Genomic DNA, 25,654 nt, shown 5'->3' on the forward strand with positions numbered 1-25,654 from the left:
AATCGCCAGATTCTCCACTGTGGCTCTCGTCAGTGAAGTACCTAGCTCGATCCCAAGAGAGAGAAAACTGTCTTCAGCATTTGACGATGCCACTATGGTTCCAGTATATTAGGACATGTTTTTATAAAACAGGTATGCCTCTTCATATTTAAAGCGCACAAATGCACATTCATGTTATTAATACTTTACATCAGGGTCTATTTTATTGTTTTAAGCAGTAGACAATCTGCTAGCGTGATTCTGTTTTTCCCATATTGTGCTGCACATCTGAAGATGGTCATTATAGACCGAAACCGGTAGAATGATGACAAAAAATGGTGACCATACACGTGAAGTAAAGGAAATTTATTCTGTATTCGGATTACTGTTCAGTTCGCGACCATGTGGCAGCTTGTGAAATTGTCTTCGATTGATCGAGGCAGGGACGTGCTCTTGATCGATCCCCAGAGGAGAGTCGCCCTCACGCTGTAGTCCGCTCTCTCCTGGGCACGCAGCGTCTATGGTACGTTTTGCGATCCGGTGACGAATCACGGCGATAGAGACTTCTGAGGAATACGTGTCCCTTTCTATCAGTGCTCAGCCCTAATTAACTCTCAGACATGCAGTACTACAGAAATTGTCAGCATGTGGTGGTAGTCAGTGTCAGCCAATGAAATGGTTAATAATCCGACAGTGAACCGTAGACAGTGATTTAACATAAGTCTACGAATATTCATTGTATGATGGCAAAAGGTTGCGCCTTACACATTTTTCGTTTATTGTAATACCTCTAGCTGTACAGAACTAAACATGTAGTGTCTTTTTGAAACTGTGAGCGAGATCATTCACAAAAAAAAAGAATATTACTTTTAAGAACATTATTTACAATTTCTTCTGTTGCTCTATGTATATTGAGATTGATCACAATACTTGTTTCATCCACAAAAAAAAAATCTGTTGTTGTTGTTGTTGTGGTCTCCAGTCCTGAGACTGGTTTAATGCAGCTCTCCATGCAACTCTATCCTGTAGAGGACTGGCTCTCCCAAGGCTGTCAGTAATTCTAATGGAATGTCGTCTACTTCCGGGGCCTTGTTTCGACTTACGTCTTTCAGTGCTCTGTCAAACTCTTCACGAAGTATCACATCTCCCATTTCATCTTCATCTACAACCTCTTCGATTTCCATAATATTGTCTTCAAGTACATCGCCCTTGTATAAACCTTCTATATACTCCTTCCACCTTTCTGCTTTCCCTTCTTTCCTTAGAACTGGGTTTCCATCTCAGCTCTTGATAGTCATACAAGTGGTTCTCTTTTCTCCAAAGGTCTCTTTAATTTTCCTGTAGGCAGTATATACAGGGTGTTTCAAAAATGACCGGTATATTTGAAACGGCAATACGAACTAAACGAGCAGCGATAGAAATACACCGTTTGTTGCAACATGCTTGGGACAACAGTACATTTTCAGGCAGACAAACTTTCGAAATTACAGTAGTTACAATTGTCAACAACAGATGGCGCTACGGTCTGGGAAACTCTATAGTACGATATTTTCCACATATCCACCATGCGTAGCAATAATATGGCGTAGTCTCTGAATGAAATTACCCGAAATCTTTGACAACGTGTCTGGCGGAATGGCTTCACATGCAGATGAGATGTACTGCTTCAGCTGTTCAATTGTTTCTGGATTCTAGAGGTACATCTGGTCTTTCAAGTGTCCCCACAGAAAGAAGTCACAGGGGCTCATGTCTGGCGAATAGGGAGGCCAATCCACGCCGCCTCCTGTATGTTTCGGATAGCCCAAAGCAATCACACGATCATCGGAATATTCATTCAGGAGATTAAAGACGTCGTCCGTGCGATGTGGCCGGGCACCATCTTGCATAAACCACGAGGTGTTCGCAGTGTCGTCTAAGGCAGTTTGTACCGCCACAAATTTACGAAGAATGTCCAGATAGCGTGATGCAGTAATCGTTTCGGATCTGAAAAATGGGCCATTGATTCCTTTGGAAGAAATGGCGGCCCAGACCAGTACTTTTTGAGGATGCAGGGACGATGGGACTGCAACATGGGGCTTTTCGGTTCCCCATATGGGCCAGTTCTGTTTATTGACGAAGCCGTTCAGGTAAAAATAAGCTTCGTCAGTAAACCAAATGGCTTTTCGGTTCCCCATATGGGCCAGTTCTGTTTATTGACAAAGCCGTTCAGGTAAAAATAAGCTTCGTCAGTAAACCAAATGCTGCCCACATGCATATCGCCGTCATCAATCCTGTGCACTATATCGTTAGCGAATGTCTCTCGTCCAGCAATGGTAGCGGCGCTGAAGGGTTGACGCGTTTGAATTTTGTATGGGTAGAGGTGTAAACTCCGGCACATGAGACGATACGTGGACGTTGGCGTCATATGGACCGCAGCTGCAACACGGCGAACGGAAACCTGAGGCCACTGTTGGATCACCTGCTGCACTAGCTGCGCGTTGCCCTCTGTAGTTGCATACACGGTCGCCCTACCTTTCCAGCACGTTCATCCGTCACGTTCCCAGTCCGTTGAAATTTTTCAAACAGATCCTTTATTGTATCGCTTTTCGGTCCTTTGGTTACATTAAACCTCCGTTGAAAACTTCGTCTTGTTGCAACAACACTGTGTTCTAGGCGGTGGAATTCCAACACCAGAAAAATCCTCTGTTCTAAGGAATAAACCATGTTGTCCACAGCACACTTGCACGTTGTGAACAGCACACGCTTACAGCAGAAAGACGACGTACAGAATGGCGCATCCACAGACTGCGTTGTCTTCTATATCTTTCACAACACTTGCAGCGCCATCTGTTGTTGAAAATTGTAACTACTGTAATTTCGAAAGTTTGACCGCCTGAAAATGTACTGTTGTCCCAAGCATATTGCAACAAACGGTGTATTTCTATCGCTGCTCGTTTAGTTTTTATTGCCGTTTCAAATATACCGGTCATTTTTGAAACACCCTGTATCTTACCCCTAGTGAGATAAGCCTCTACATCCTTACATTTGTCCTCTAGCCATCCCTGTTTAGTCATTTTTCACTTCCTGTCGATCTCATTTTTGAGACGTTTGTTTTCCTTTTTGCATGCTTAATTTATTGCATTTTTATATTTGCTCCGTTCATCAATTAAATTCAGTATTTCTTCTGTTACCTAAGGATTTCTACTAGCCCTCGTCTTTTTACCTACTTGATCGTCTGCTGCCTTCACTATTTCGTCTCTCAAAGCTACCCATTCTTCTTCTACTGTATTTCTTTCCCCCATTCTTGGCAATCATTCCCTAATGCTCTCCATGAAACTCTGTACAACCTCTGGTTCTGTCAGTTTATACAGTTCCCATCTCCTTAAATTCCCACCTTTTTGCAGTTTCTTTAGTTTTAATCTACCGTTGATAACCAATAGTTTGTGGTCAGAGTCCACATCTGCCCCTGGACATGTCTTACAATTTAAAACCTGGCTTCTAAATCTCTGTCTTACCATTATATAATCTGTCTGAAACCTGTCAGTTTCATCCGCGAAAAGAATCTATTTCTGCTTTTTGTATACTAGATGGAAGATTGTATCGTATATGACAAACAATAGAGGACCTAAGAGTCAACCTTTTGAAACTCCATAGGTGATTCCCCCCCCCCCCCCCCCCCCTCTCTCTTCCACCCGGCCATAAGAACCTCATCTGCTGAGACCACTCGCTTTGCGTTTGCCAGCTTTGTTCAGCATTATTGTAATAATATACTGGACTTTTTCGTAAATTTCTGTGTTTCATCGAGACATTTTTTTCTCAATTCGTGTGAAACAGGGCCCAATAGTACATGTGTCTCTCCAACCTTCCATTTAAGGCGTCTTGTCGAGCAGTAATTAGATGCTGATCTTGTTTAGATTAGAACGTATCAGAGGCCTCTGTTTCTGTGGCAGTAGCTGATCCTCGGCTTGGCCCTGCCGGCCAACGTGCAGGGCCAGGACTACACGGTGGGAGCGACCATGAAGATCGACTACGACCTGCCCAGCAACGCGACACAGCTGCTCGGTCAGGCGGCGGAGCGGGCCCTGGGCAGGCTCACGCGGTGGCAGCTGTACGCCACCGCCGAGGCTGCTCTGTCCAGGTGAGGAGAGAGTCTCGTCCAGCTCCACCAGCTCTGCTACCTCTATTATACTACGTTTATACTGTCTCGTGTCTTGGACGTTCGCTTAGTTTTTTTCTAATCAGGCGTAGTGTACAGTGCCAGACAAAAAAAAAAAAAAAAAAAGAGAAGCACGCAGAAGACATGCTCTGGTGTCTTCGTACAAGTACGCACCTCCAGTGGGGGTCTATATGATTAGAGTTTCAATTTTCTGTGAGAGGTAGAATGGCCACCGAGTATATTAGGTCGTTAGGGTTTAGTGTTGTTACCAGAGCAGGAAGGCTGTTAACAATGTCAGACATTGAGTAATCACTGTGAAGGACATGAAGATCACACATACTCGCGTGAGACAGCGTTATCAGCAACTGACAAACTTTCAAACGGATCTCCTTCTAGATCCCCATTTGGCCAAATGGTCGAATTGGAGAACATCCAGATTCGTGGGACATTTGGATGTGACAGTGGCCCGATGATCAGGGGACGTGGAGCAGGCGTACTCGCTCTCAAGGTCGACCACGTCTGACCTCCACAACGGAGGACAGCCGTATTGTGCACCAGGATTATTGTAACCCTTTCACACCTGCACGTGCCAAAGGAGAACAAGTAATGGATTCCCTGCACCATTCTGTGTTGTCCCACACCACTGGTCAGAAATGGAGCAGCAGGACTAGAGAATTATCGTCCCATGCATAGGCTGCGTTTTGAGTGGTGCCATAGCCGGGCAGCATGGATTGCTGACGGATAACGTCGCATTGCGTTCAGCGATGAGTTGTGGTTCTACGCTATCTCGGATGACCATCTGCAGCGCGTATAGTGCACACCTCACCCATTTATGGGGACGCTACAGTACTCAAATTGCAGTCTAGCTTCTCGCGGAACCATCGAAGTCTCTGGTTTAGTCTTTCCACTCGACTCAGAACCTCAGGGTCACGATCATTTCTGGAGCCATTGCTGCAAATTACGAGGTTCGTTAAAACACCATGTGTAAGGCTGATCTTCTCTGACAGTCGCTGGCATGACACAAGTGTGACCTGGGGCTCCATACAATAGGCATCATTTGTTCCAACGCGCGCCACAATCTGCTGCTAGTTGCACCCTGTTCCCTCAATGGCTGCCGGAATAGCCGCTTCACAGTCAGAGCGCACCTGATGTCCTTTCCTGTCCCTTGCTGCCTTTTCTCTAAGGGTACCATCATTCGCTTTACGTTCGAATTGCCGACAACTAATAGATCCCTACCCTTCTTCGTTTGCCCCTCTTGACACGGCCAAAACAAGTATCCCCAGAACACTTGAAGTGAGTCCCATTGGCACAGTTTCAGTGAAAGACGGCACCTCACACTTGTCGATTAGGAGGATCGATACAACAATCTGAGTCGTTCCTGGTCCACGTCCATCTTGCACAGGACGCCTAGCTCTGCCACCGACACGCCACCCGCAGTCAAGTGGAAGAGTAATGACAGATCCTGTACTTTCTGCAGAGGAAACATGATCCACAGCAGCAGATAGTACTTCAGTTACCTTTGGTACCGGTAACATAAGTGCCCCAATTTCTGGAGCTCTTCCAGCACAACAACTCGCAGCAACCGCCAATCGTTTGGCACTAGTCAGGGCGATTTCAGGCAGCTTACGAATTCAACAAACTCATTCTGTGTTCAAGAACAGCATTCACAGGGTGGGGGCTACATTTTAGCTGGTGCTATTACAGGACAGTGACCCAATAAATAACTTTAAATTAAGCCCGCTGGTTATCTTTTAATCTCTTGAGCTACTAAGTTGCTAATCCTCAATAAGAATTGAAGCAAAAACACAAAATATTTCTATTAAGGGAACAGAAAAAGCTGTGGTAAAAATTACTTATTTCCTGAAAGTTTTTGAGTTAAATTATAGTTAGTAGCAAATTAGAAAACAGAGTTAATTTACGGTAAATGTATGTTATATGTACTCCACTTTAAGGAAAAACTAGACGTAACACAATTTGTTAGTTGGAATATGTGCTACAGTAACTAAATTACAAAAGCCAACTTACTACAAAATTAGATTATGCACAGAAAAAATATCAGCTTCCGAAAATTCTCAAAACTGCACCTTTATTTGCATTTATATACTTCGATTGTGATCTGCTCTTTGGCGGTAACTGTGAACCACAAACCCTGATTTTCTACAGATTAAATTACGTATCCAAAACACTCGTGCCGATATCTTACGAAAATATGTTTTTGCAAGCGTCCAAAAATTTTCAAAAATAACTTATTTCTCACGTAATAGTACAATGAAATTAGAGAACGATTGTTTTGGACGAGGATAGGCCTACTATTCTCAAAAATTTTAAAAGAGCGCAAAGACGTTTAAGCTTGAAATTAACGAGAACAGTACGAATTTATCACGGCATTCGCGAATCTTCGAAAGTTCACAATATATCACAATAAAACGGGTATCGACACAGTCAACGAAAGATTATGCAGCAGCAACGGGAACAGTAAAATATGCGAATATGACTTCGTTTTGCCCTCGATATGTTGGCAAAAATACGTCTAAATCCGGAGGCATCATCAAAAATAATCCGAAATTGGGCTAAAGGCATTCTCTAAAAATTATTTCGAGCATTTACTTCATGAACCCATTTTTACAGTTAACGGCTGTGTAAACATACTTGACTTCTTAGCAATAAATAATCCTTAGCTAATAACGAGCATCAAAACGAATACAGGGATTGGAGAACACAAGGCTGTCGTGGCGAGAGCCAATACCGTAACTCCCAAATCCACCAAAAATGAACGAAAAATATATGTGTTCAAAAAAGCAGATGAAAATTCGTTTGCTGCCATCTTGAAAGACAATTTCCACTCCTTTCAAATTAACAATGTACGTACAGAACAGGTGTGGCCTGAAGTCAAAGAAACACGGGGTGTTCCAAAAGTGTCTGCGCAGTGTCGTATGATTGTTAGCCGTGCCAACCTGGGTTACTTCCCTGCAAGTGGACTCTCCCAACATTTCGTTTGTCTCAGCCAGCGTCAGTAGTATCGTTGGTGTGTGTCATTAGGTGTTGAGTTGAACGTTTTAATTCCTCTGTTCGTTTGTTTCGTTCTTGTCACTGTTAAAATGGTTCAAATGACTCTGAGGACTATGGTACTCAACATCTGTGGTCATCACTAGCCTAGAACTTACAACTACTTTAACCTAACTGACCTAAGGACATCACACACACCCATGCCCTAGCCAGGATTCGAACCTGCGACCGTAGCGGTCTCGCGGTTCCAAACTGAAGCGCCTAGAACCGCTCACCCACACCGGCCGGCACTGTTAAAATGCTAACCATTGAAGAACGTGTGTTTTTAGTCGAACAAGTGCTCAAAGCTGGCGGTAAATACACAGTTTCAGTTCGTCAAACATTTAATTCAGTTTTCCCCGAGACAACCCTTCCACGTCGATATACTGTGCGAGATTTGATTAACAAGTCTCAAAGTACGGGTTCAGTGACAGATGCACCGAGAAGTGGTCGTCCTAGCGTTTTGTCTGAGGATAAACTACTCGATATTCCTGATAAATTGTCCATGAGTCCGAACAAGTCAGTAAGAAAACTCGTCCATGAAATCGATGTTAGTGTCGGACCGGCCCACACAACTGTAAGGAAAGAATTACAACTTTTCCCATACCAACTGACAGTGGTGCAGGAACTGATCATGGCAAGAGACTGCATTATTGTCAATGGCTCAAAAATTTCGTTCAACAAAAAAGGTATATTATTAATGAAACGTTTTTCACTGATGAGGCGTCGTTTCATTTCTCCGGGTGCATGAACACGCAAATCCTCTTTGTGTTGAGTACTGCAAATCCATTGTGTATTCACGAGGAACCTCTTCTTTCTGTGAAAATAGGAGTTTGGATTGCAATTTCTAGTCGTCGAATTGTGGGTCCCATATTTTACAACGAAACAATAAACGCACAACGATACTGCACTGATATTGTGTGTCCATTCATAGGAGAACTTGTGTTAAGTGAAATACTGAACGGCTATTTTCAACAAGATGGTACAACCGCGCATACAGGTCGCGTTTCAATGTCACTGCTTGCTGATGTTTTTGGTGATCGCATAATTTCACGGGGACTTTGGCCTCCACGATCGCCTGACCTAACACCACCCTACTTCTCCTTCTGGGGTGCAGCGAAAGTAACTGTCCATAAAAACCGTCCAAAATCCATCGATGAATTGAAAACTGCAGTATCCACTTTCAGTGCTTCTGTTACAGAAGAAACGTTACAGCTTGTGTTTGGAAACATGATTAGACGAATTGAACTGTGTATTCAACATCAGGGAGGGGGGCACTTTTAACATTTAATGTGAAAATTTGTGAGTAAAAATTAATATTCTATAAATTAATCACTTGTATTTCACCGAGTTTTATTTCGGTACATTCACTGCGGCATACGACATGCGTGGCTAACAGTCATACGGATCAGCGAAAATACTTTTTGAACACCCTATAGTATCGACAGCAATTGAGAGATTTGCACCAGACAAATTAACAAAAGTCCGAGGTGATCCCCCACGGTAGGCAGAATAAGGACAGCACATTGTTTCAGAAACAACGATAAAAGCGTGACAAAATTCAACTAAAGCAAAATTCCAAAGACTGGCGATTTCTTACAGATGCTCGAAGTTTAGCGTGTACTTCAGTGCGAGGTGCTTATAATAGTTTCCACAACGACACTTTGTCTCGAAAGCTGGCAGAAAATACCAAGAGGTTCTGATCGTCTGTGAAGTATGCTAGCGACGTGAGACAATCAACACCTTCTGTGCGATATAGAAATGGAAATACTATCGATGACAGTGCTGCTAAAGCAGAGTTCCTAACACAGCCTTGCGAAATTAATTCACCAAAGAAGACGAATTAAGAACAGCTGCCAACATGAATAACTTAGAAGTAGATATCTTCGAAGTAGTGAATTAACTTAAATCACTTAATAAAAGCATGTGTTCCGGTCCAAATTGTATACCAACTAGGTTCCTTTCAGAGTATACTGATGCAATAGCTCCATACTTAACAATCATAATATAACCGCTCGCTCGACGAAAGAACCGTACCGCAAGACTGGAAAGTTGCGCAGCTTACACCAATATTCAAGAAAGGAAATAGGAGTTAACCACTAAATTACAGACCCAAATCATTAATGTCAATATGCAGCAGGAGTCTGGGACATATATTATTTTCGAACATTATGAATTACCTCGAAGAGAACGATCTATTGACACATAATTAAAACGGTTTTAGAAAATATCGTTCTTGTGAGACACAACTAGCTCTTTACTCACACGAAGTATTGAATGCTATCGACAAAGGATTTCCAGAACGCTTTCGACACCGTACGTCTCAAGCAGCTTGAAATCAAATTGCGTGCTTATGGATTCGTGATTTCCTATCAGAGAGGTCACAGTTGGTAGTAACTGACGGAAAGTTATCGAGTAAAACAGAAGTAATATCTTGCGTTCCAGAAGTAAGTGTTATAGGCCCTCTGCTGTTCTTTATCTACATAAACGATTTAGGTGATAATCTGAGGAGCCGTCTTAGGTTGTGTCCAGATGGTGCTGTCGTTTATCATCTAGTAAAGTCATCAAAAGATCAAAATTAATTGCAAAACGATTTAGATGAGATATCTGTATGGTGCGCAAACTGGGAATTGGCCTTAAGTAATGAAAAGCGTGAGGCCATCTGCATGAATACCGACAGCAATCAGTTAAATTCAGTTTCACGATAAATCAATCAAATCCGAAGGCCGCAAATTCAACTAATTATCTTGGAATTACAGTTACGAACAATTTAAATTGTAAAGAGCACACAAAAAACGTTGTCCGGATGGCGAAACAAAGACTGCGTTTTATTGACAGAACACTTAGAAGGTGCAACGGATCTGCTAAAGAAACTGCCTGTACTAGGCTTGCCTGTCCTCTTTTGGAGTACCATTGCGCGGTGTGGTATCCCTATCAGATAGCATTAACGTAGTACATCGAGAAACGTCAAACAAGAGCAGCACTTTTTGTATTATCGACAAATAGGGGAGAGATTATCACGGTCATTAAAACAAAGGCGCTTCTCGTTGCGTTGGGATCTTCTCACGAAATTCCAGTGACCAATTTTCTCCTCTGGATGCGAAAACATTTTATTGACTCCGACCTTCATAGGGAGAAGCGATCATCATAATGAAGTAATCGAAACCAGAGCTCGCTCGGAAATATATAGGTGTTCCTTTTACCCGCTCGCTGTTCGAAGATGGACTAACAGAGAATTAGAGTGAAGTTGGTTTGATGAAACCTCTGCCAGGCATTTAAGTGTGATTTGCAGAGTAGCCAGGTAGATGTAGATGTAGATTTTTCTTAAAGGTCTTTACGTTTTCTTCTTATTGTCATCACAGCAGTCTTTAGTGTGTAAGAATGCTGATTGATGCAGAAAGATACTGGGGTTCTCTAGTGTTGAGTATCAATACTAAAAATGAAAGTACAGGTGAATTATATATTCGAGACAAATTCGCAGATGTTCATACACACTGTTTGCACGTTTATTGCATATTTCCAGATGATCATCCCTCCAATACACAATTACAGACACAATTCAACGTGTGTGTAATACAGAATCAGTTCACAGGTCTCACTTCCCCTCCATCGTGCCAGTTGCAACTAGTACGCAAGAAGTACAAAGATGACACGATCAGGGTGTATACGCTCCGGGACATCCCAGAAAGCCGGGGAAAACCGGGGAATTTTTTCATCCGGGAGAAAACCAGAAAAAGCTCGGGAATTTTTTAGAATTCAGAGAATTTTTCCGTTTTAGACTTAAGTAAAACTTTTAATTTTGACTGGTAAGAACTGATAAACAGCAAAATGTGTCAGCGTCTTTAGGACCAAGGCTATGGAATACTTCATAACAATAAACAGCTGCCGACGAGCCTGACGTCACAACTGTTTACATTAAGTTCGTGTGAGTTGTTGCCCGCTGGCTCACGCGCTTGCGCGGTTGAGTTGCGTATGAGCTAGCAGTAGCAACAAGCAAGCGGATGCTACCAGGAAAAACTTTTCTCGAGCGCCCAAGCTGGCAGATAGCCGCATGTGCAGAGCAGTCTGGGTTGCAGTGGCTAGGGCGTTAGTCTCCACGTAAGCCGTGTTTACGCGTAGAGGTTTTGCTCATTCCTCTTCGTTTACACTTCTCACATCAAATGAAAACAAAATGGATTTCTGTGGTTGGGAGCTATCAAGTGATAATTCACGTTAACATAACTACGCAAGGCTAACAGAGGGTTTATACAGGGGCGATGCACTTGAGGACAATATTATGGAAACGGAAGAGGATGTAGATGAAGACGAAATGGGAGATAAGATACTGCGTGAAGAGTTTGACAGAGCACTGAAAGACCTGAGTCGAAACAAGGCCCCGGGAGTAGACGACATTCCATCAGAACTACTGATGGCCTTGGGAGAGCCAGTCCTGACAAAACCATCTAGTGAGCAAGATGTATGAGACAGGCAAAATACCCTCAGACTTCCCAAAGAAAGCTGGTGTTGACAGATGTCAAAATTACCGAACTATCAGTTTAATAAGTCACAGCTGCAAAATACTAACGCGAATTCATTACAGACGAATGGAAAAACTGGTAGATGCGGACCTCGGGGAGGATCAGTTTGAATTCCGTAGAAATGTTGGAACAACATTAAGAAAAGGCAAATCTACATTTCTAGCATTTGTAGAATTGGAGAAAGCTTTTGACAATGTTGACTGGAATACTCTCTTTCAAATGCTGAAGGTGGCAGGGGTAAAATACAGGGAGCGAAAGGCTATTTACAATTTGTACAGAAACCTAATGACAGTTATAAGAGTCGAGGGGCATGAAAGGGAAGCAGTGGTTCGGAAAGGAGTGAGACAGGGTTGTAGCCTTTCCCCGATGTTATTCAATCTGTATATTGAGCAAGCAGTAAAGAAAACAAAAGAAAAATTCGGAGTAGGTATTAAAATCCATGGAGAAGAAGTAAAAAATTTGAGGTTCGCCGATGACCTTGTAATTCTGTCAGAGACAGCAAAGGACCTGGAAGAGCAGTTGAACGGAATGGACAGTGTCTTGAAAGGAGGATATAAGATGAACATCAACAAAAGTAAAACGAGGATAATGGAATGTAGTCGAATTAAATCGGGTGATGCTGAGGGAATTGGATTAGGAAATGAGACACTTAAAGTAGTAAAGGAGTTTTGCTATTTAGGAAGTAAAATAACTGATGATGGTCGAAGTAGAGAGGATATAAAATGTAGACTGGCAATCGCAAGAAAAGCGTTTATGAAGAAGAGAAATTTGTTAACATCGAGTATAGATTTATGTATCAAGAAGTCGTTTCTGAAAGTATTTGTATGGAGTGTAGCCACGTATGGAAGTGAAACATGGACGATAACTAGTTTGGAAAAGAAGAGAATAGAAGCTTCCGAAATGTGGTGCTACAGAAGAATGCTGAAGTTAGATGGGTAAATCATGTAACTAATTAGGAGGTATTGAATAAAATTGGGGAGGAGTTTGTGGCACAACTTGGCTAGAACAAGGGATCGGTTGGTAGTACATGTTCTGAGGCATCAAGGGATCACCAATTTAGTACGGGAAGGCAGCGTGGAGGATAAAAATCGCAGAGGGAGACCAAGAAATGAGTACACTAAGCAGATTCAGAAGGATGTAGATTGCAGTAGGTACTAGGAGATGAAGCAGCTTGCACAGGATAGAGTAGCATGGAGAGCTGCATCAAACCAGTCTCAGGACTGAAGACCACAACAACAACAACAAGTTGTTATTAGTTTCGGTTTTCTGATTTTATTTTATATCCACGCTTTTGGCAGTCAGCCGCCTTGCGGAACAATGCAGTTATTTTTGTCGGTTTGCTAAATAAATCTGGCTTTTATTATTCTTTTTCCCAGGGGCAGTCAATTTATTAGAAACGAAGTGTTTCATTTCGCACTATTGGCTAGTATCAACTGTTCTCTGAATTTCAAGTGCACATTTTCATCTTATGGCATTATGCTATAATAAAAAAGCAAACATGATTTTGTATCCCGCCAGGAAGGTGACGCGTGGGTAGGAGCAGGAAAAGGTGAAAATCTCTCGGTACTGCAATAGGAATTAAAATCACCTCTACTTTAGCAACAGGAGTAATACACAACTTTGCCCTGATGTATGAAGCTGAAGCAAAGTGTCGCGGCCCTCTGTTCTTGATCAAGTATCTACCGTGGTGCTCGTAGAGCTGAACAGCGCCTGCTAGTGGGCGCTGCCGTCGTTGTCTGTCGTAGTGCCAACGTAACTGGCAGCTACGCCGTGGCATCCTAGCTATCGATACCACACATGAGATAATACAGTATGGGTACTCAAGAGAATTTGCTTTCCGAAAACCGCATTGAAATCTTAATATCAGATTGGGGGCTACTTCATTGTGAATCTGGACACATGAATGCGCACTTTAAGCCGAATTATGCATTTTAGTTGTTGTTGTTGTGGTCTTCAGTCCTGAGACTGGTTTGATGCAGCTCTCCATGCTACTCTATCCTGTGCAAGCTTCTTCATCTCCCAGTACCTACTGCAACCTACATCCTTCTGAATCTGCTTAGTGTACTCATCTCTCGGTCTCCCTCTACGATTTTTACCCTCCACACTGCCCTCCAATGCTAAATTTGTGATCCCTTGATGCCTCAAAACATGTCCTACCAACCGATCCCTTCTTCTAGTCAAGTTGTGCCACAAACTTCTCTTCTCCCCAATCCTATTCAATACCTCCTCATTAGTTACGTGATCTATCCACCTTATCTTCAGTATTCTTCTGTAGCACCACATTTCGAAAGCTTCTATTCTCTTCTTCTCCAACCTAGTTATCGTCCATGTTTCACTTCCATACATGGCTACACTCCAAACAAATATTTTCAGAAATGACTTCCTGGCACTTAAATCTATATTCGATGTTAACAAATTTCTCTTCTTCAGAAACGCTTTCCTTGCCATTGCCAGTCTACATTTTATATCCTCTCTACTTCGGCCATCATCAGTTATTTTGCTCCCCAAATAGCAAAACTCCTTTACTACTTTAAGTGTCTCATTTTCTAATCTAATTCCCTCAGCATCACCCGATTTAATTTGACTACATTCCATTATCCTCGTTTTGCTTTTGTTAATGTTCATCTTATATCCTCCTTTCAAGACACTGTCCATTCCGTTCAACTGCTCTTCCAAGTCCTTTGCCGTCTCTGACAGAATTACAATGTCATCGGCGAACCTCAAAGTTTTTACTTCGTCTCCATGAATTTTAATACCTACTCCAAATTTTTCTTTTGTTTCCTTTACTGCTTGCTCAATATACAGATTGAATAACATCGGGGAGAGGCTACAACCCTGTCTCACTCCTTTCCCAACCACTGCTTCCCTTTCATGCCCCTCGACTCTTATTACTGCCATCTGGTTTCTGTACAAATTGTAAATAGCCTTTCGCTCCCTGTATTTTACCCCTGCCACCTTTAGAATTTGAAAAAGAGTATTCCAGTCAACATTGTCAAAAGCTTTCTCTAAGTCTACAAATGCTAGAAACGTAGGTTTGCCTTTTCTTAATCTTTCTTCTAAGATAAGTCGTAAGGTCAGTATTGCCTCACGTGTTCCAACATTTCGACGGAATCCAAACTGATCCTCCCCGAGGTCCGCATCTATCAGTTTTTCCATTCGTCTGTAAAGAATTCGCGTTAGTATTTTGCAGCTGTGACTTATTAAACTGATAGTTCGGTAATTTTCACATCTGTCAGCACCTGCTTTCTTTGGGATTGGAATTATTATATTCTTCTTGAAGTCTGAGGGTATTTGGCCTGTCTCATACATCTTGCTCACCAGCTGGTAGAGTTTTGTCATGACTGGCTCTCCCAAGGCCATCAGTAGTTCTAATGGAATGTTGTCTACTCCGGGGGCCTTGTTCCGACTCAGGTCTTTCAGTGCTCTGTCAAACTCTTCACGCAATATCGTTTCACCCATTTCGTCTTCATCTACATCCTCTTCCATTTCCATAATATTGTCCTCAAGTACATCACCCTTGTATAAACCTTCTATATACTCCTTCCACCTTTCTGCCTTCCCTTCTTTGCTTAGAACTGGGTTGCCATCTGAGCTCTTGATATTCATACACGTGGTTCTCTTCTCTCCAAAGGTCTCTTTAATTTTCCTGTAGGCAGTATCTATCTTACCCCTAGTGAGATAAGCCTCTACATCCTTACATTTATCCTCTAGCCATCCCTGTTTAGCCATTTTGCACTTCCTCTCGATCTCATTTTTGAGACGTTTGTATTCCTTTTTGCCTGCTTCATTTACTGCATTTTTATATTTTCTCCTTTCATCAATTAAATTCAATATTTCTTCTGTTACCCAAGGATTTCTAGCAGCCCTCGTCTTTTTACCTACTTTATCCTCTGCTGCCTTCACTACTTCATCCCTCAGAGTTACCCATTCTTCTTCTACTGTATTTCTTTCCCCTATTCCTGTCAATTGTTCCCTTATGCTCTCCCTGAAACTTTGTACAACCTCTGGTTCTTTCAGTTTATCCAGGTCCCATCTCCTTAATTTCCCACATTTTTGCAGTTTCTTCAGTTTTAATCTACAGGTCATAACCAATAGATTGTGGTCAGAGTCCACATCTGCCCCTGGAAATGTCTTACAATTTAAAACCTGGTTTCTAAATCTCTGTCTTACCATTATATAATCTATCTGATACCTTTTAGTATCTCCAGGGTTCTTCCACGTATACAACCTTCTTTCATGATTCTTAAACCAAGTGTTACCTATGACTAAGTTGTGCTCTGTACAAAATTCTACTAGGCGGCTTCCTCTTTCATTTCTTAGCCCCAATCCATATTCACCTACTATGTTTCCTTCTCTCCCTTTTCCTACACTCGAATTCCAGTCACCCATTACTATTAAATTTTCGTCTCCCTTCACTACCTGAATAATTTCTTTTATTTCATCGTACATTTCTTCAATTTCTTCGTCATCTGCAGAGCTAGTTGGCATATAAACTTGTACTACTGTAGTAGGTGTGGGCTTCGTATCTATCTTGGCCACAATAATGCGTTCACTATGCTGTTTGTAGTAGCTTACCCGCATTCCTATTTTCCTATTCATTATTAAACCTACTCCTGCATTACCCCTATTTGATTTTGTGTTTATAACCCTGTAATCACCTGACCAGAAGTCTTGTTCCTCCTGCCACCGAACTTCACTAATTCCCACTATATCTAACTTTAACCTATCCATTTCCCTTTTTAAATTTTCTAACCTACCTGCCCGATTAAGGGATCTGACATTCCACGCTCCGATCCGTAGAACGCCAGTTTTCTTTCTCCTGATAACGACATCCTCCTGAGTAGTCCCCGCCCGGAGATCCGAATGGGGGACTATTTTACCTCCGGAATATTTTACCCAAGAGGATGCCATCATCATTTAATCATACAGTAAAGCTGCATGTCCTCGGGAAAAATTACGGCTGTAGTTTCCCCTTGCTTTCAGCCGTTCGCAGTACCAGCACAGCAACGCCGTTTTGGTTAATGTTGCAAGGCCAGATCAGTCAATCATCCAGACTGTTGCCCCTGCAACTACTGAAAAGGCTGCTGCCCCTCTTCAGGAACCACACGTTTGTCTGGCCTCTCAACAGATACCCCTCCGTTGTGGTTGCACCTACGGTACGGCCATCTGTATCGCTGAGGCACGCAAGCCTCCCCACCAACGGCAAGGTCCATGGTTCATGGGGGGAAGCATTTTAGTATGGTGTACGAAATTACACTGCTCTTGGACTACCTTATTTCTTTTATAACGTCATGTAAGACCTCTTAATACTATGTATCTACGAACATATGGTCTTACTATGTCATCGTAGCTGCCCAGGCGCAGTAACGCCTGTTTTCTGGCGCTTCTGGCATCTGCTGAAGCGAAGCCATTTCTAACAGGTCGCGGGAACATACTGCGAATGGTGCTATGAAAAGCGTTTGTTTCAAAGTAAATTTCCTTTTACGCAAGATGAAATATGTTACTTATGCGAATGCGCAATGACTTTCTTAAATTACCGTTTGTTTGACTCTCATTTAAAGCTTCTCTAGCCGCTTAGAAGAACTTTGAACCCAGAAGACCAGACATTAATGTCAATTTTTTAAACTTTACTGGCACATTCGTGTGGTGTATCTTAAAGTGTAGCACACGCAGAAAAGACCAATATCACATGTGAATGCTTAGCTTTTCGAGTAGCTTATTAATCTTCAAGACCAATGTTATATCTGAGAGCTTAACTTTTCTTGTAGCTGCTCCATGTACATTAATTTAAACTTTATCTCTTTGTGTGTTCACACTAATTAACACTACGTCACGCATCCTATGCTCTGAATACCTGCTGTCATTGTCTGGCGAGATCACGTGACATAAACTGTGACGCTTACACAAGCTCTTTTCAATCTCCAGATATCTTTCCTCACTGCAAAATCAGAAGATTTACTAAAACGACTGAATCAGTTCGAGATCTCTGCACACATCATTTTTGAAGAACCATTTATGAAATAGAAATTTTTCATTTTACTAAAATATTTAAATTTGTAGCAGTGTAGTCTGTGGCTCTTTCAGTTTATTACACACGGTAACATAAACTTTGACCTTTGTTGTCTCATTGAACTTACGTAAGATAAAGCAGTGCTTTGAAACGAATCAGTTGGTGAAAGGATTGTAAGTACATCTCACATAAAGTTTTTCTCAATCAGAAAACAATTACTTATTACCCATGAAATGAAAAGAATTAAATGTAAAATACAGATCTCAACATCTATATATACACTTGTAATATTTTAACGTACATAGGGTTTTGTTTTCTTCGCAAATCACAAGTAAAAAGAAAGAAAGCTAATCTCCTTTAAAAAAATCATATGAAACAACTAATTATCTTCCATTATTACAGTTGACAAATGACGTTCAGCGTCCAGTCAGAAAATAAAACTAATGTGCAGCCCAGCAGGATTATTCGATATCTTCCAATTCTCATAGGACGATAGGACACGTGTTAAGACATCCAGATGGAACTCCCATGGTACTGCTGGGAGCTGTAGAGGTTAAAAGTAGTGGGGGAAGACCAGAGATTGAACTACACACAATAAATAATAAAGCACATTTAGTGCAAGTGGTACGCTGATATGAAGATGCTTGTACACGAGAGGAATTGACCGCGTCCAACGAGTGACAAGAACGGTGACCCCAGTTCGGCCACTACTGCCGGATCGTGGCTTCAATATGGTCGGCTTACATCATTCTTCTTCCATCAGAAAAGTGTGAAACAGTATAGGTCTGGTTTTCATTGCTTCGTGCCAGTGACACCGTCTGAGGCTGACTCACTTCGATAGTGGCTTTCACATACACCAAGGTTCAAAGCGCCAAAATCATCGGTACTTCACCTGTCCTGCAACAGTAGCGTCTATTCGAAAATTAATAGTATTTTTGCCTTAGAAAAATATCAGCCTGTATGCTTAGACAATTTAAAATTATTTAACAGTTGAGATACAGTTTCATAACAATATTCACAACATTTCTTTTATAGAAAAAAATTTCTATTCAAATGCTATTAATGCAACAGGGACATGCATAATATCCTATAGACAGTCGTATGGAAAAATTTTACAGAGTATATTGCTTGTAAGGATAGAATACATCACTGTATAAGTGTATGTGCTGTTGTTACCTTGAAAGTATGAGTCCTGGCTGACAAGTGAACGCACTGAAAACACAGGGAAGCAACGCTGCACTTCGAGCGCTACCAGGGAGAGACCACAACAGAATTCAAGCTGCGTACGTTCCTCCTATAGTGCTGTACATACAAGTATACATCACTGTGAACCTTAGCAACGTTCTTGCTCTTAGCTGTATTCTTATTTTGAAAGCGAACTTGTTGTGGCTCCCAATCCGTTACCCCCTTAAAACAATAAAAAAAGAGTTGTGTAAAATTTCTGCTCAATTCCACAACTATCAGGCGGTCACCAAACGCCTTGAAGTTGAAAAATACCAAACCCCTTTATGTATTGGTTAATTTCATTAGAACCAGACACAGTCTTTCAAATTTTCTTTCTTATTCTCGTCAAAAAACATTTTGAGCATAATTTTCCATTAATAATATCCAAAAAATTCCTGAAAAAATGTGAAAAACTTTTTATAAAAATTACATTTTCGTTAATAATGAATACAACTTGTATTAGAAAAATGTATTTAATGTACAATTTCTATAGAAGCAAAATATGATGTATGCGAACAGCAATCGGGAATTTTGTACGCTGGCCGACGAAGAACCGCAAAGCAAATTGTTTAATCATTTGTGAGAGTGTATTTTATACTTCATTAGCTTATACATTTTTCTGAAAACACCTGTCATCCTACTTTTTTCAGTTTTGCTTTTGAAACCAGGATCATCCTTTGCACCTATGTAGACAGACTTTCAGGAGTATTAACAGACCAAATTCTTGAGCCGTTTAGCTTTTCTCACCTGATAGCGGGGCTAGGTGGACCGCGGAAATATTGTGGGCAGATGACAGTTTCATCCGGCTGAAGATATTACAATAATTTAGTGAAGATTATTCTTTTATGTTACTGAATCTTTGTTACTGACAGAAAATCTGTAGAAAGTTACACCAAGCGCTACAAAAGACACACCTTGATGTTAACAAGGGAAAGAGAATCAATTTGGGCACAGACTGTACCTTTGGCCATGTTTTTCTTCCCTTCCGGGTTTTCGTCATCTTTTTCTGCTTACTCGATACCCTGTGTGATAGTTTTCAATACTTGTGAGTGCTGGAAGTAGGTTACCGTGGTAATTCGACACTAATTTTCGGCAGTCGTTAAGATTAATTTTATATCTTATATATATTTGCCTCGTTTCCCTAACATTTTTCTTGAGAGAATTCATGATATATGAAACACCCCCGTTTAAGTTCTTTATTGGGTTTTGTGTAATTTGTCGAAGCCGCCAAACAGTGAATTATTATGATTATATGACCGTGCGCTTAATGGATTAAAGGCTATCGGTTTTTCTGCTGTGCTTTGTGGGTATTTCAACCGAGTGCGGCTGTTCTGATATTGAACAGTGGAATGATTGAAAGCTTGTCTATTATTAAGGACCACGAAGGTTGCGATGTACAAACTGTATTGTATTTTCTATAATAACACACAAATTCTGAGGCAGTTGCTACCTTCGCCTTACACATCTAATCACAGTTATATCTTTTATTGGTTGATGATTTTAATTTCTTCGTTACACGCAATGATGATGGTTAACATTCACAACAATCCTCACTGCAATCCATGGTTGTTGCTGGCCGACGCGGTTGACGCGAAACACGTAATTCGGCACTTGTCACTTTCTGTTTCATATCACTCGCGAATCGGTATTAGTGAGGGTCAACCCCACGACGACCAGGGGGACGTGCTCACTCGTCATACTCCGGTGAATTTCACTAGACCACCATTCTTGCCCGCCTTTTCCTCACACTGTTCGCTAGACACTCTCTAGTACTACTCTATTCGACACTCGTCTCACTGCCTCCTGCAGCACTTGACAATCGACCCCTCTCCACTATCGACCTGGAGGTCGGATACTAGCATCTATGCTTGTGGGATCGCGGATCCATTACATATAGCATGCGTTAAGGTGTCAGGGAGTAATTTCCTTGCTGCTAGACAGAACTCTAGAGAATAACACCGTAGGAGAAGGCAAGGATTGGACACATTGAACAAATAATTGAAGACGAACGGTGTAAGTGCTTCTCCGAGATGAAGAAGCTGTCACAAGACCAATTATCAGCTGCTATTGTAATCATTCCAGTTGTTGATACATTTCGTTCTTTTAGTTTTCAGGAACCGAATGAAAGTTTTCCTTATGGATAACATATTCTATACAATACTGTTGGCACTCTGCGTGTTCCTTTCTCCGTGTTCTGATGAAAACTGCCCTTCCTTACACTTAGCAGGGAGCGTAATGGAACATATACTGCACACATTCGCTTGTTTTATTGTTACAAGGCTTTATCACACCACTTTTTGGATAACTGCAAATGGTTTCCTTGCACACTGTCCTTTCTTAGTTTCAAAACAGTATGTTATTCCTGGATTTCGAAACTGGTCTGTGGAAGTTCACACTTTGCAGTTAATGCCGTGTCGTTCTCTTTTATGTGTATTCCTTTGTTTTGGGAGTAGTGCCAATAACAGTGTTCTTAAGAAAAACATTTTATATGTCTTCAATGATCGAAATACATGTTTCCTACTGTTATTGTTTACGGTATAACCACCTAAGATTCCCCCCCAAAAAAAATGAACCAGATCTGGTGAATGAGCTTTCCAGTTTACACTGTGCTTAAGACATAAGAACAAAAATAATTGCGAGACTTATTGATTAATGATGTTTAGTTTGCAGTCAGGGCATGGGTATACCATCGACAACTGAGCCTCTAATACCAGTTACAAAAATTGGAATAAAGCTCAGTCACTCATACATTCAGTATTCTGGCCTCTGATGGCAACCTGTGATCACTTCTGCACCCACTCCAGAAACACTTTGGGCGTGGAAACGTTTTCTTCCGCCCACTAGTATAATATAGACTTGGTAACAGTGCAGTGATAACTGTGATCATCTAGCTACTTCCTGGATGTCACAACTATCCTACAAAATTCGTCTGATAATTTCTTGTCATTTCCATTGAATGATCTAAGCTATTTTCACCTAACTTGAGACATCGGGTATGGTTTTGGGTGCGGGAAAACCATTGCACACACAAACTACAATTAGTTTCATCATTTACGTTGTATCTGCATTAGTCACTACTGGGACAATGAGAGAGAGAGATAAATGATGCAAATTCTTTGCTAGCTACGTGTTCGCACCATACAGTTAAGATATGGGGATCACTCCAAAAGAAATGCACACAATTTCTTTTTTAAATCACTACTTTATTCTACATGTTTGAAAGTTTTACAGTGTGTACATATATCCTTTAGGAACAATATTTTCATTTCTCCACATAATTTCCATCCGTCAACTGCTTACGCCATGTTGGAACCAGCGCCTGTATACCTGACAGTAAAATTCTTGACCAACCTGTTGCCGCCACTGTTTGGAAGCGTGCACAAGGGAGTCATCATCTTCAAAACTTGTTCCAAGAAGAGTCTTTCAGTTTCCGAAAGAGACGATAGTCACATGGAGCCAGGTCAGGACTGTAAGGCGGGTGTTTCAGTGTTGTCTATCCGCGTTTTGTGATCGCTTCCATGGTTTTTTGACTGACATGTGGCCGTGCATTTCCAGGCAACAGCAAAACATCCTGCTTTTGACGATGTGGTCGAACACGACTGAGTCGAGCTTGAAATTTCTTCAGAGTCGTCACATATGCATCAGAGTTTGTGGTGGTTCCACTTGGCATGATGTCAACAAGCAAGAGTCCTTCGGAATCGAAAAACACTGTAGCCTTTTCAGCAGAAGGTGTGGTTTTGAATTTTTTTTTCTTGGGTGAATTTGCATGAAGCCACTCCATTGATGTCTCTTCGTCTCTGGTGAAAAATGATGGAGCCATGTTTCATCACTTGTCACAGTTCTCCCAAGAAATTCATCTCCACCATTCTCGTACTGTTCCAAAAGTTCGCTCCATATCGTTTTTCTTGTTTCTTTGTGAGCCACTGTCAACATCCTGGGAACCCACCTGGCACAAACCTTTTTTAACGAAAACACGCTCAGTATTCTGCAAATACTTCCTTCCCCTATCCCAGCGTAGCGTGACAATTCGTTCACTGTGATGCGTCTGTCAGCAGTCACCAATTCGTTAACTCTCTGCATATTGTCTGAAGTGTGTGCAGTACGAGGCCTGCCGCTGCGAGGACAATTCTCAGAATTGCCGTGCCCGCTTTCATCACGTAACCTGCTTGCCCACCGACTAACTGTACTGCGATCCACAGCAGCATCTCCATACACCTTTTTCAACCTCTGGTGGATGTTTCCCAATGTCTCATTTTCACAGCACAGGAATTATATGACAGTACGTTGCTTTTGACGAACGCAACGTGTAGCAGCCATCTTGAAGACATGCTGTGACGGCGCAACTCACGGGAACAGGTTGAACTAAGTTTGAAAACAAGCAGGAAGGATGTATCTACACACTATAAAACGTTCACACATGCAGAATGAAAACCTTATTTTTACAAAAATAGTGTGCATTTCTTTTGGAGTGACCCTCGTACCAACAGCTCCCTCTTCCAATCTTGATGGAGCTGAGCTTTTTCCGGTTTCTACGCAGAGCTGTATGCAGCAAGATCGAAAATTAATAAGGAAAAACTTCAGAAAATTCTCCACCGTGAGTCTTCCCGCTATTTTCAGCATGGCGTATGTGTGGCTGAAAAACGTACGGTATTGCATGCTTCTTAATGGCTGTAGTTTTCGCTCCTGCAAGGATAATTTATGGATAGACAGTTATGGCACAATAATTTGTGTTGCTATATATCCATTCTATCTGAGTCTGATTCAGAACAGCACCTAGATACAGAGTGGTTTCTATGTTCAAAGTGCAGAATGTCTTATTAATTTGTGACGATTTAGGCACTTCCCTCTTAGTTTATTATGCTACTTTGCTACTCGTATGTATCAGTGAAATGTTTGATTTACACTGTTTTTCCAATAGTTTATTCTGTTCTAGGCGCTCAGTCCGGAACCACGCGACTGCTACGGTCGCCGGTTCGAATCTTGTCTCGGGCATGGATGTGTGTGATGTCCTTAGGTTAGTTAGGTTGAAGTAGTTCTAAGTTCTAGGGTACTTATGAGCACATATGTTAAGTCCCTTAGTGCTCAGAACCATTTGAACCAATAGTTTATTGAACACAAAAATGAACACAAGAGAGAAATTAATCGTAAAAACAATATTTTACTCACATTTTTTTAAAGAGCCCCTCAATGGTCAGGTATATTATACTGTCCACACTCGTAGAAAGCTATTGATTCTGTGGTATCACGTATCGACACCACCCTGTCAGTATATCACAGTTGGTAACAAAATTACAAGGTTCTGTCGATTGCCTATAGCAGTCGTGTAGGATCTGGCGGACCCAATGGTGCACTCCCACTGAGCCACGCGTCCAGCAGCTCCGGACTTCGAGTGCCCTCTCTTGCGATAATACAAGACGACCCGCGGAAGCGACTCAGTCGATTCCTGCTTGTAGGCTCTTCCTGTTGATAACAGGACTCTATATCTTGTTACATCATTTCTAATGAGTATTCGTACATTTGGAGAATACAAGTTAAGTAAATCTTCTGTCTGCTGTGTTACTTTTCCTCTGATAATTTCTGCTTCTATCCAGCTTTCCTACTACGACAGTTGCTGCATTAATGTGTAGCCCGTAATTTACCTTGGAGTACAAAGTAGTACACACCAGATTCGGAGTGAACACTGTCATATTCACAGTGACTCTTCGTCTCGAAATCTTTCTGCTTGACAGGTTCTTTTGTGAAATCAGCTGATTGCAGACAGGCGTTAACGCGCAGTAGAAACACTCAATGCACTGTTCTTGGTCCTTTCTCTTACACTGCCATTGAAAGGTGTCTCAGTCACTGGCAGTAACAGACAGCTTCAAGGACACACCCCTGGGGAGCAGTTCATAATGCACAACAACTATTCAGTCACGAGATCCAAAACATTTTGTTAGAGTTTAGCCATTAATTTATTCTTGAGAGGTTAACATTGTAGTATATTACCCACTCGTCTAATATACGTTGCCTAGGAAGCTGTTTTCTTGGATAGCTAGACAACAATTCAAGCACATCACATTAACGGAGTTTATTACAGTAAGTTAAATTCATAATACACTATTCGCCATTAAAATTGCTACACCACAAAGATGACGTTCTACAGACGCGAAATTTAACCGACAGCTGGAAGATGCTGCAACATGCAAATGATTAGTTTTTCAGAGCATTCACACAAGGTTGGCACCAGTGGCGACACCTACAAGGTGCTGACATGAGGAAAGTTTCCAACCGATTTCTCATACACAAACAGCAGTTCACGGACGGTGCCTGGTGAAACGTTGTTGTGATGCCTTGTGTAAGGAGGAGAAATGCGTACCATCACGTTTCAGACTCTGATAAAGGTCGGATTGCGGTTTATCGTATCGCGACATTGCTGCTCGCGTTGGTCGAGATCCAATGACTTTTAGCAGAATATGGAATCGGTGGGTTCAGGAGCATAACACGAAACGCCGTGCTGGATCCCAACGGCCTCTTATCACTAGCTGTCGAGATGTGAGGCAGCTTATCCGCATGGCTGTAACGCATCGTGCAGCCACGTCACGATTCCTGAGTCAACACATGGGGACGTTTTCAAGACAACAACCATCTGCACGAACAGTTCGACGACGTCTGCAGCAGCATGGACTATCAGCTCGGAGACCACAGCTGCGGTTACCCTTGAGGCTGCATCACAGACAAAAGCGCCTGTGATAGTGTACTCAACGA

General features: G+C 41.8%; 1 protein-coding gene across 2 annotated transcripts in view; it reads left to right on the top strand.

Moving 5' to 3' along the window:
• The window catches only part of LOC126281779 (uncharacterized), a 99,176-nt gene that overhangs the window by 48,574 nt on the left and 24,948 nt on the right, over positions 1-25,654 (top strand). For both annotated transcript variants that reach the window (XM_049980983.1, XM_049980985.1), the window contains exon 3: positions 3,912-4,096. In XM_049980983.1, the coding sequence (XP_049836940.1) occupies positions 3,912-4,096 (185 nt within the window). The remainder of the gene's footprint in view (positions 1-3,911; positions 4,097-25,654) is intronic.

This window comes from Schistocerca gregaria, chromosome 7 (assembly GCF_023897955.1).
Source record: "Schistocerca gregaria isolate iqSchGreg1 chromosome 7, iqSchGreg1.2, whole genome shotgun sequence".
NCBI classification, from domain to species: domain Eukaryota; kingdom Metazoa; phylum Arthropoda; class Insecta; order Orthoptera; family Acrididae; genus Schistocerca; species Schistocerca gregaria.